Source organism: Lepidochelys olivacea (assembly GCF_965140295.1).
Source record: "Lepidochelys olivacea isolate rLepOli2 genome assembly, chromosome: 3".
Classification (NCBI taxonomy): domain Eukaryota; kingdom Metazoa; phylum Chordata; order Testudines; family Cheloniidae; genus Lepidochelys; species Lepidochelys olivacea.
In genome coordinates this window covers 32,321,661-32,333,786 of record NC_140413.1, presented here as the reverse complement: position 1 = coordinate 32,333,786, position 12,126 = coordinate 32,321,661, and the positions used below count along the sequence as shown (strand labels likewise).

Genomic DNA, 12,126 nt, shown 5'->3' with positions numbered 1-12,126 from the left:
GGGGTTTTTAACGTAGTGTAGACATATCCAGGGTATACTCAGTTCTGCCTAGCTGTGTGGATTGATAGATTTGTGCTAATATCCACATATAAGAGAAGCTTGTCTTCATCTTCCTTGGCATTTTGGGAAGAGTGCCAAAACCCAGATGCTGAACTTTCCAAAGAAGAAAAACATAATTCTGACCCAGCTCAAGAGTAGGTTCTGTGGAAACTGAGCTGAAGAAGCCTTCTGACATTTAGATGACGAGAAGACTATATTTTTTCTTGTTAGTGTCCCTAAAAGCTGAAAACTGCCTTTTTTGTACTCATTCACAATATTCAGTCAACTAATGTTGGAAGATGCACAACCAAGAAGTTTTTAGGATCCAAAATATAAATCAAGAAATTTATTACTCACCTCATTTGCCTGTTGTTTGATAATAAGTTTCATTACTGTTGCTCTGGCATTTTTTGTACAAGTTTCAAAGTTAAAACAACATGTGGATAAACAGAGTTTGCATTTACTAAAAATCATATGAAAATAATACAGAATATAAGCAAATAAAAACATAGCCCTTTAAACATATTTTTTCTCTAGCAGAGGCCATTACCACAATAAATGGTCTGTTACAGATATTATCACATTACTTCCTTGATATAATTTCAAAATGAAATATCAGTCTCACATTCCCAAACATTGCTTTCTCCCATAATCTTACCCAAAAGTGTAGTGTGAATTCTGCATCTGAAATCTTAATTAAAAAAAAAAAAAAAAAGCTTTTCTTAAAGCCCACAGGCATTTTAGGGTGAAGGGCCATGGATTATCAAGATAAAGCATACAGTGCCTGGCTGACATATGATTTCATCTTTTGTTTTCTATTAACTTGAGTTACAACCTCAAGGTAATCTTGTTATATTTATTTGATATGGTAAGCACCTTCAACTAACCGTTTTATGTCTGAGAAACTTCAGAAGGGCTTCTTAAAGATTAAAAAGTCACTATTTGTAAAATGTTTAAGTGCTAGAATAAGGAACTCCGGTAGCTGAGGGTAAGAAGCACTTTCACTGAAAGCCTGGTGGCTTGCACAGTGTCTTCATCTGTATTCTACTATGGCTGCCATTTTGTCTCTAGCTTCGAAGTCCACTTAGTGTTTTTAAAAACAACAAAATAAAATAAACCTAGAACAGAGCTATTAGCCCTGGCAAAAAAGGTGAATCTTTAGTTTTAAAAAAATCCTTTCAGAAGGGCTCTTTGTAATTAGACTCTCTTTATCAAACTAAGCTATAATTTGGCATTGGTAACGTTTACAGTTCCGCAACATACTGTAATAGTTTGAGATATAAGAAAACCCTCCAAATACTGAGATGTTTATTGCAATACCTTTTAAAAGATTCACAACCTTTCAACAGTTTCCCATTTCATAGTCCTGTCTTTTTTTAAAACAGCACCCAACATTATACAGTTTCCACATAATATTAAACATGAAATTACCACTTAGAAACAATATTTCAGTAGATAGAGGGTTTAAGGCAAGTCATTCATTTGGAAAAATTAATTTCCATGTGTTAATTTAGACTGACACAGCTGTTTTCCACCCCATCAGTGCCTTGGAATACACAACGTACATTCAGCAAAGGGGCACACATCTGACCCTATGGACATATGTTGTAAGTCCTGAGTGCCCATTGAAATAATGGTAATATTTTCATATAAGGCATGACCCACAGGGACATGGCATAGGAGGGGTTAATTTGCTTTGTTTCCAGTCTTACTATTGTATATGATATTCCCTAGGCAACAGCATTCTTTTCTTACTAAACACCTTTGCAAACAAATACAAACCCCTTTAAAAGGTGCTAAAAATGGGTTTTGAAAACATACAAAATATATTCATCATAGTATTTCCCAATCATTGCTTTAGTGCTGGATATCTGCAGGTTATTTCTCGTTTCTGATCGAAACTATTATTTGTTGTGGAATAACTATTCTGTCCCAAAACATTTTCTTCTTCTTCTAGTTTTTTGGGCCATGAGGACTTGATGCTTTCCTGTTCTATACTTCCTTTTTGAGTTCTTTTCAATGGCAATATCAACAACACTAAGATGCAGGCAATGTGAAGACAGAAATACCAGGAGCTAAACAAAGAAGAAGAAGAAAAAAAATCATTAATCAGAACTTTGGTCACTATTATAGCTACTTTAAATACCTGACTGCCCTTACATAGGCAGTTTGCCGTATATATGATCTTTAGCAGCAAGGCATCAACATTTCCACTAGCATTCTTTCAAATATCTTTTATTGTACTGGAGAGTAGAGTGGGAATCAACAAGACGTGAACTCTCTCCCAGTATATTTACTGCTAGAATGTAAAATAGACAATTCTGGACTATAAACAGCTCCAAGGTAAAATGCTACATTTACCATAGCAAAATTTAATTTTTTGGTGACCCCCCACTCTGCTATAAGCTGTAATGGACATAACCCAGCTTTGTAGTCACACATGCCATTGGGTATTTTGGAAGTATGATGTATTTTGATGTATTCCATACTCTGGCCTGTCTCCCAAGATCTGTGAGAGTAACAACAAAGAAAGTAACAGAATGTCACTAGCCATCACCTTCAGCCCCCAACTAAAACCTCTGCAGCGCATCATCATCAAGGATCTACAACCTATCCTGAAGGACGATCCCTCACTCTCGCAGATCTTGGGAGACAGGCTAGTCCTCGCTTACAGACAGCCCCCCAACCTGAAGCAAATACTTACCAGCAACCACACACCACACAACAAAAACACTAACCGAGGAACCTATCCTTGCAACAAAGCCCGATGCCAGCTCTGTCCACATATCTACTCAAGGGACACCATCATAGGACCTAATCACATCAGCCACATCATCAGGGGCTTGTTCACTTGCACATCTACCAATGTGATATATGCCATCATGTGCCAGCAATGCCCCTCTGCCATGTACATTGGCCAGACCAGACAGTCTCTACGCAAAAGAATAAATGGACACAAATCAGACGTCAAGAATTATAACATTCAAAAACCAGTCGGAGAATACTTCAACCTCCCTGGACATTCGATTACAGACCTAACAGTCACAATCCTTCAACAAAAAAACAGCAAAAACAGACTCCAACGAGAAACTGCAGAACTGGAATTAATTTGCAAACTGGACACCATTAAATTAGGCTTGAATAAAGACTGGGAGTGGATGAGTCATTACACAAACTAAAAACTATTTCCTCATGCTAATTTTTCCCCTACTGTTACTCACACCTTCTTGTCAACTGTTTGAAATGGGCCATCCTGATTATCACTACGAAAGTTTTTTTTCTCCTGCTGATAACAGCCCATCTTAATTGATGAGTCTCGTTAGGGTTGGTATGGCAACACCCATTTTTTCATATTCTCTGTATATGTATATCTTCCTACTGTATTTTCCACTGCATGCATATGATGAAGTGGGTTTTAGCCCATGAAAGCTTATGCTCAAATAAATTTGTTAGTCTCGAAGGTGCCACAAGTACTCCTCGTTCTTTTCACACACTGTATAGCATGTTAAACATCTGTGTCACTTTAAAACTGCAAACAAATAATGCAAAGAAAAAGAATGGTTTTCCTGCTACATTTAAGAGCCTTCTGTGAAGCACTTTCTCTCTTTTGAGAAATATATGCCTATTTACCCTTTTATTGCTGGTTATTCATGAAAGTTACTTTAGGCAGTGGTCACTTATTGCTGTTGCTCTGTGCCTCTTGACCCATTTTCTAATCTCAGATGTGTGCTCTGAATGGCTCCTATTCCAGGAAATTCAATACTGCACTTGTGCTCTGTGTGCTTAAGAAACTAGGAAAATTGTTACTTATTTTGTTTGTCCAAACTGGATGACAATTCACTTAGCTGGCAAGGTAGTGATCCAAATACTAAATTTTTATCACCACTCAAAGGAGATCTCCTGCCAAAAGAATAATTTAACTTGCCTCTGAGTTCAGTGATTTTTAAAAAACCCATGAAGTGTACTTACCTGTAAAACATGAAAGAGGGTTTTACAGAGAGCAGCACAAATGGCACAACTGTGTAACTTATTGCTACTTGAGTTGCTATCCATGTGATGACATCGTAACATAATTTAACAGGAGGAGATTCAACAAAGTAGTGTCTAATGTTGTTTCTCATCTAAAAAAAACAGATAACAGTAAACAGTATTAGTAACTAAAACATTGTTATTGAGAGCTAGTTTTATTGTATTTTATTTGTTCCATTGCCATGAAAGCCCTGAGGCACTAAAGACTTGATCTTATCTCCAGTCTCTTTCCTCTTCTCACTTTGTCCTCAAGTACACCTGATGGGGAAAAGGTTTCACATACTTTATGCTGAGACAAGGAACCTGTTGGAAAGAAGATTCCAATGCCACTCTATATGTAAGTCAAAGGATTCATCCAAGAACACTGCAGCTGGTACATGTGCATCCAAACCATACCCAGCATCCACTGGCCTAGGGTACAGATAGCTTGCACACCCTGGCCTTCAGTTTACCATGCATTATCTGGCCTAAGAATTTAGTATTAGAATTTAGTATTTTCCAATATATCCAATCTAAATTGAGACTTCTTGTCTGATTGAAACAGCCTTGTTTTACAGTAAGTGTCATCTAATTTTCTGTAAATATACATTTGTGAATAATATGAAAATAGAATACTTCAACAAAAGTCTCCTTACGGTAAGCCATTCCCATACACTCATTGACAGGATTACAGTCCAAAGCATTAAAAAGCATCCTGTTTGATCTAAATGTAAGAAATTTTAATTGTGTGTTTCAGAAGTCTCAATAATGTAGTAGTTAATATAACAAAATGCGTACATAACACATTCACACACAGCTCCTGTATGTTTCTTTGAGAACCTTGTGTAACCCAGGGATCTCTTGGTGCTAGGGTTGCCACTTTCTATTTGCCTTCTCTGAGGCACCCCACCCTGCTTACTCCATTTACCACCCCCCACCATTGCTCACTCTCCCCACCCTAACTCACTCGCTCATTTTCACTGGGCTGGGGCAGGGGGTTGAGATGTGGGAGGAGGTGAGGGCTCTGGCTAGGGGTGTGGGCTCCAGGGTGGGGCCAGAAATGAGGAGTCCATGGTGTGAGAGGGTGATCTGGATTAGAGCCGAGGGGTTCAGAGTATGGGAGGGGCTCTGGGCTGGGGGTGCGGGTTCCAGGGTGGGGCCAGAAATGAGGGGTTCAGGGTGCGGGAGGGGGCTCCTGGCTGGGTCAGGAGGTTGGGGTGCGGGGTGGGGGGTGAGGGTTCTGGCTGGGTATGCAGGCTCCTGTGTGGGGCCAGGGTTGAAGAATTTGAGGTGCAGGAGGGGGTTCCGGGCTGGGGCAGGGGGTTGGGGTACAGGGGTGTGTGAGGGCTCCAACTTGGGGTGCAGGCTCTGGGGTGGGGCTGGGCATGAGGGCTTTGGGGTGTAGGAGTGTGCTCTGGGCTGGGACCGAGGGGTTCAGAGGGCGGGAGGGGGATCAGGGCTGGGGAAATCATATTTGTGAGTGTGGCAGGGTGGACTAGGTCTGGAGGCGCCCTGTTGGAGACCTCGTGGCCCTGTATCACCCTGTCCCAGAACAAAGCAGCGAGAAGTCCTCCAAGCAGTCTAGAGTGGCTGCAGAAGAGAGGCTAATCGGAGGGGCTGCTGGAGCAACCAATAAGGGGCCAGAAAGGTCAGATAAAAGGCAAACAGCAGAGCAGAGCCTTCAGTGACTGTGTGGAGCTTGACAAGGGAGGAATGAGAGCCTGGCTGATTACACAAACAGTAGGACTATAGCTAGCTCAACAGACAGAACTGAGTGCAGCAAAGGCTGCCAAAGACCAGGTGTCTGTCTGGCTGGCTGGATAGAATAGCAGCAAAGCCGTCAAAAGGTCAGTGTGGGCAGGCTGAGCCTGGGGGACCGAGCATAAAACCTAGCCAGACAAGGGTTGGGCACTGCTGGTCTGGTAGCAGACTGAGCCCAGGGAGGGCTGCTGAAAAGGACACCAGTTGAGATGTGACCCGGTGTGCCTAGGGCAGCCCTCACTGGAAATGCCAAGGTCAGGGCAGGCTGCAAAAGGGAGAGCAGATACTCCCAAGACTGGTGGGTAACACTGAATTTAAAGTCACAAACTGTGCTTCTGATTTTCCCACACTGGTTATCAAGAAGCAAAAAAAGAAATCACACAGCGCCCTTATTGCATTCCAGTTCTCTGGCTCCCAATCAGCACCTAGGTGCAGTACAGTGAGAAGTTATTTAAAAAACTCTGCTCACATATACAAAATGTTCTTCTGACCCCAAAGGGTCGGCCACTTTGCCAGGTCAGCATAGGTTTGGATCTTACCCAAAATACCATGCTGCCAGCCAATCTTTTAGTGTCTAAAACTAAAGGTTTGTTGTTTAAAAAAAAAAAAGAGAGATGTTAAATGGTAAAGTAGTCACATACATACAAAGACTTCAAAGTCCATATTTCAGGTTCCTAGCAGTATTGGTGAGTTTGCTGGCTTGAAAGTCCCTCTGGAACACATCCACAGCTTGGATGGGTCATTCAGTCACTGTCAACCAGTCTTGACTTCTTGAAATTTTGTCCTCCATTGACTTTCATAGCTCTCACTCTCATAATTCTTCCACCTCTCCAATCAGTCCTTCAGGGTCCTGTTGGGTTCTCTTCCTTCTCCCCTCTCCTATTCTGAGGAGGCATCCCACAACTCTATCATTAATCCACAAGTCTGGCTCTATCAGTTTTATGCTACTAACTCACAAATCTACCTTTCTACAGATGAGCTGTCCTCCTCCTCCTAAGACAGCATATCGGTCTGCCTTTCTAATATTTCTCTATGGACGTCCAATTGTCATCTTAATTTGAACGTGGCCCAAACTGAGCTTTGCTCTTTCCTCTCAAGCCTTCCCCTTCTCCATCATTTTTCGCATCACCCACCTCCCAGTCACACAGGCTCTTAAACTTCTCTCTACACCATCCATTTAAACTCTGTGTAAACATTGCAGATTTTTCTACAGAATATCTAAGATCCAACCTTTCTTCTTTCCACACACCTTAACTCTCACCCAGGCTCTCATCCCTCACCTTGACTACGGGAACCTCCTCCCTAAGAGCACCCCAGTGCTCGGGAGGCAAGAGGCTCACTGGTATCAGACAGTGAGTTTCAGCTGGCCTGACCAGGTTAGTGTATCCAAGTTCACTTATGTCATAATCTGTATCTAATAGGTGTTGTGTAAGGTGTAACTGGAAAACCAATAAATTAATGATCATTACTATTGCATTGTGTGTATATGGTAAATCCCCAAAGGACTGTACAAATGTGAAGGAAATATGGTACTAAATGTGTCTGAACCAGATAAGTCTGGGGAGTGGGTAAATAAGTTTTTCCAGACAAAGAAAAGACCAGTGCCTCCATCCAGGTGCAATCACAGACAATTGGCAATCAGAGTCATTCACTGGTACATCAGAGGCTGCAAGGACAAGTCAATTTGCATTGTAGAAAGCACTAGCAGTGAAAAAGAAACATGGAAACTTCTCCATCATATTCCCTGGCACCTTTCCCTACAGCAGGGGCACTTGAACTTTGAGAAGGATACATTTTAAAAATTCATTGGACTATAAAAGAGAGGGGCAAAGAACTCCTAGTGACTGTTCACCTCAGAAGACAAAGGAACTGAGCACTTAGGACTTTGTGGAACATCCTGAGTAAGGGGGTGGTCAGCCATCTTGCTGGAAGGAAGTGTGGTAAGAATCTTAACAAAACTATGGTCTTGGTTCAAGGTAAGTCTTAGTCATTGGAACGTGTTTTTCACTTTTATTTGTTGGTAGCTATTTCTGACCTTAACCATCATAATTTCTCTTTACAGGAGCAATGTACCTTATTACTCCTCTGAGTGTTCCAGGCGAGGGCTGGACATTTCAGGGCAGATAATTTTGTGGAAATTCAGGACTGGGTGTGTGCTGGACTAGTAATAACCAAGGGTACTGGAGACCAGAGTGTGGCTGTAGTGTAACAAACAGTCTTCTGGAGTCAGAGTTGCTGAACAGGGCTGCTCAACACACACACAATTAGAGCGCATGCTTTTATGCTGACTGGGAGCATCCAGACAGGGAGCTACAGCAGCAGAGCATTTTAAGGCACTGAGGGTTATAAGACAAGCCATGACACAACCTCTCACTGGTCTGGGTTGAACCTCAAATCGTGGCATTCCCCCCCCCTTACTCTGACAAATGCCATCTTGCCCTTCTCAAGCCCATTCAAAACTCTGCTGCCAAGATCACATTCCTGGATTCTTGTTGTGACTAAGCCATCCTGGCTTACTTTCACTGTCTTCCTGTTCTCCACAGCAAACACACACCAACTACTCAAAAAAACCCACAACAAACTTTAAAGCCCTTCATTGTTTAACTCTGCAATTCTAATAAAGAATGGAGCCACTGATTTACATCTCAGCTGTGCCAACAATCCCAGCCCCCATCACTTAGTCCAGTTTCCTCTCAAGAACTTTTGTGTTTCTTCCAATGTGGCTCCTTCAGCATGACAGGAGGAGCTCCTTTTAAAATACCATAAGGTAACTATGCTGTTATCCTTCACATCCTTCCTCAAGACTCATCACCTCAGACATGATGTCAATTAAACACTTGACAACTACAGTTGGTGTCCTGAAACTACTACTTACTATACCAAACAATGTCACTGTTGCTTTGTCCTCCCCATGCTCTCTGTTGTATGTTCTTTGTTTCTCTGTTGTATGCACTTGCTGTGTTTTGTTATTGCTTAGATTGTAAACTCTCTGCAGCAAGAATGTGTTTTTTTTTCCTTTTCCCTCTTTCATTATGGATGGATAGTGAGTGCCTAGCTAGCACACAGTGGAGGCTTGATCTCTGGGGCCCCTATGGATCACTAGAAAACAAATGAGTACTGTGGATGATATTTAAAACAGTCTGGAAAAAAGTATGTGATTTTTAGTAAAACAAAATTCTAGTACCATAAGTCAGATATAAAGTACCCATTAGATCACATAGTCCAGAACCTGCCCAAGCACAATTGTCCTGTACATACATCTTGTGCTTTGAACAGCATAGTTTTACATTTTTCTACGGATTAGGCTTCCACCACTTCCTTTGGAAGATAATTATTCCAGTTTCTCCTTCCCAACATTTGTAGGTGATTACTTCCTCCTTTAGCAGTTTAGCCAAATTAAAGAAATTTAGTTCTTTCAATCTTTCCTCATAAATTAATCCTGCCAGCCTAGTACAGTTTATATAAATCACACACTGCTTCCAGTGGAAGCATATGAATAATTATAAACATACCAATAAGCTACTGCAATCTTTTACGTGTGTATGCAAGTATTTTGGACAATTTTTTGTGGATGCTATTTGTTGATTACCTACTTAAGTACTCTGCAAACGAATGTATAACATACTAGATCTGTTGCCTGACCCTTTTTGAGGTTATTGATGTTTGGATTGATGGCCAATTGATCTATGACAAAGTTCTTACCCAAGAATCAGGCTACAGAGAAGTAACACTACAGAGTTCAATATCTTGTGGAGAGTCTCGAGGTGGATGACAAGGACACCCACACTGAGGGCAAAGTAAAACCTTAGATATCTTTATTGAAATAATGAACAAAGACAGAAAGGACCCAAGTCTCATAAAAAGGTAGAAATAATACAATATTGGGGTTATCTGTGGTAGCATTCTTTGCATAAGCTCTTTAGAATTGCATACTCAAACCCTTCCTTGAGGACTTGGTGGTAAGAGACAAAGGGATCAGCCCTGACTCTGGTATGCCATAGTGTCTGATGGTCCAAGTTCCTCAATGAACTGAAGGATCAAATAATGGAAAGTAGACAGGGATGGAAGAAGCTAGAAAAGAACAAGCTCCAGACCACACGGTTGCTGCCCTGTTATAAGGCTTGAACATCGTCTGCTCACGCTCAGTCTTCCATACCTAAATTTAGCCTTTTCACCCACATAATATTGAGGTGTACTTACTCTGTAGGTTAACATATTGATATGTGTAACTGCTATCTTAGCTCATTATCATACACATCATCCCTTGCTTAAGCAGATTTGTGGTTATTACTTCCATGTTCTTTATGGTAGCATCTACTGGTACATTGTAACTCCTACAATTGAGCAAGCTCTCCTAACTTCCCAAAAGGTAAAGGTAACCTGTGATGGGGCGTCTGCCCCACACTGGTGGAGAAAGGGTTAAAAGCAGCCCTGAGGAGGCTGTGCAGCAGACAGCCAATCAGAGAGGGGCTGCAATGAGCAGCCAATTAGGGCAGAGCAGGCCCATATATAAAGAGAGCTGTAGGGCAGAGGGGGCAGTTCCCTCTTGGAAGCCCAGGGAGAAAGGACTGGGTCCCTGAAGGGCTAAGGGAACCACCAGCACCCTAGACAGAGCAATGTTGGGGTGGGTCAGGGGAGCAAGAGGGAGCTCCAGCCTGACTGGCTGAAAGACTAAAGCCCAGATAGGGCTATGGGGAAGTGGCTTCTTGCATTACAACTGAATATAATGAAAGCAGCTAAATATAATAAAGGCAAGTCAGGGAATAATAGGCAAGCTTGCCCTACAGGCTACAGATTGTAATAGCCACTGTTAAATATTTAAACACTGTATTAATTCATAGTATAAATTTATCACATTTAAAGAAATATGCAATAAGTACTATGAAAAAAATTAGTCATATTAAAAACTTCGTGATTCCAAGACCTTGTCAGCACTGGATGACTCTCATAAGTTTACTCAGGGCCACAAGGTTAAGCTGACAGCAATGGGGACTGATTCAGGAGGTTTCTAGTTCAACACATAGGTGGAAGGATATATTTGGGTTCTCATTTTTTGGGCTAAAAGTAGAAGTTTGTAGGGCCAGAAATTGCACAGCATGTTGAAAGAGTGGAAGATGGAGCATTTTTGAAGTCTTGAGCCATAGCTATGGGAAAGGGCAGAAAAATTATTTCTTCCTGTAATGTCCACAAAGTCACAGTTAACAAAACTAATCAGGCTGCTCACCACTTAGAACAATCTGGCTGCCTCATATTAGCCCAGACCTGTAGAAGAGCTCTGTGTAAACTGGAAAGCTGAAGCTGGTCCAATAAAAGATATTACCTCACCCACCTTATCTCTCTAATTGGGAAAGACTTTTACGTATTTTAGGAGATTTTTCTACCTATTTGGGGATAAATTCTATCAGTATTTGGACAGTATTGTCCGGAAAATGGTTGACTTGTGGCTGGATGAAACAATCACTGGATGACCCATCACTCTCACAGATCTTGGGAGACAGGCCAGTCCTTGCTTACAGACAGCCCCCCAACCTGAAGCAAATGCTCACCAGCCACCACACAACAGAACCACTAACCCAGGAACCTATCCTTGCAACAAAGCCCGTTGCCAACTGTGTCCACATATCTATTCAGGGGACACCATCATAGGGCCTAATCACATCAGCACACTATCAGAGGCTCGTTCACCTGCACATCTACCAATGTGATATATGCCATCATGTGCCAGCAATGTCCCTCTGCCATGTACATTGGTCAAACTGGACAGTCTCTATGTAAAAGAATAAATGGACACAAATCAGACGTCAAGAATTATAACATTCAAAAACCAGTCGGAGAACACTTCAATCTCTTTGGTCACTCGATTACAGACCTAAAAGTGGCAATACTTCAACAAAAAAACTTCAAAAACAGACTCCAACGAGAGACTGCTGAATTGGAATTAATTTGCAAACTGCATACAATTAACTTAGGCTTGAATAAAGACTGGGAGTGGATGTGTCATTATACAAAGTAAAACTATTTCCCCTGGTACTGTTCTTGTAAAGTGCTGGAAATGGCCCACCTTGATTATCATTACAAACGGTCCATCCCCCCCCGCTGGTAATAGCTCACCTTTCTTGATCACTCTTGTTACAGTCTGTATGGTAACACCCATTGTTTCATGTTCTCTGTGTATGTAAAATCTCCCCACTATATTTTCCACTGTATGCATTCAATGAAGTGAGCTGTAGCTCATGAAAGCTTATGATCTAATAAATTTGTTAGTCTCTAAGGTGCCACAAGTACTCCTTTTCTCCATATGGTTGAGTATTGACTGTT

General features: G+C 41.5%; 1 protein-coding gene across 2 annotated transcripts in view; it reads right to left on the bottom strand.

The window, feature by feature from the left end:
• Positions 1-370: 370 nt before the first annotated feature.
• The window catches only part of MBOAT2 (membrane bound glycerophospholipid O-acyltransferase 2), a 216,846-nt gene continuing 205,090 nt past the window's right edge, over positions 371-12,126 (bottom strand). The window contains exons 12-13 of one of the 2 annotated variants that reach the window (XM_084622613.1): positions 4,009-4,160; positions 371-2,114 (exon numbers count right to left, since the gene is read on the bottom strand). In XM_084622613.1, the coding sequence (XP_084478739.1) occupies positions 1,889-2,114; positions 4,009-4,160 (378 nt within the window). In that variant the 3' untranslated portion in view covers positions 371-1,888. Of the gene's footprint in view, positions 2,115-2,167; positions 2,973-4,008; positions 4,161-12,126 lie in introns of those variants that run through there. The other variant, XM_084622614.1, reaches the window with a different exon arrangement.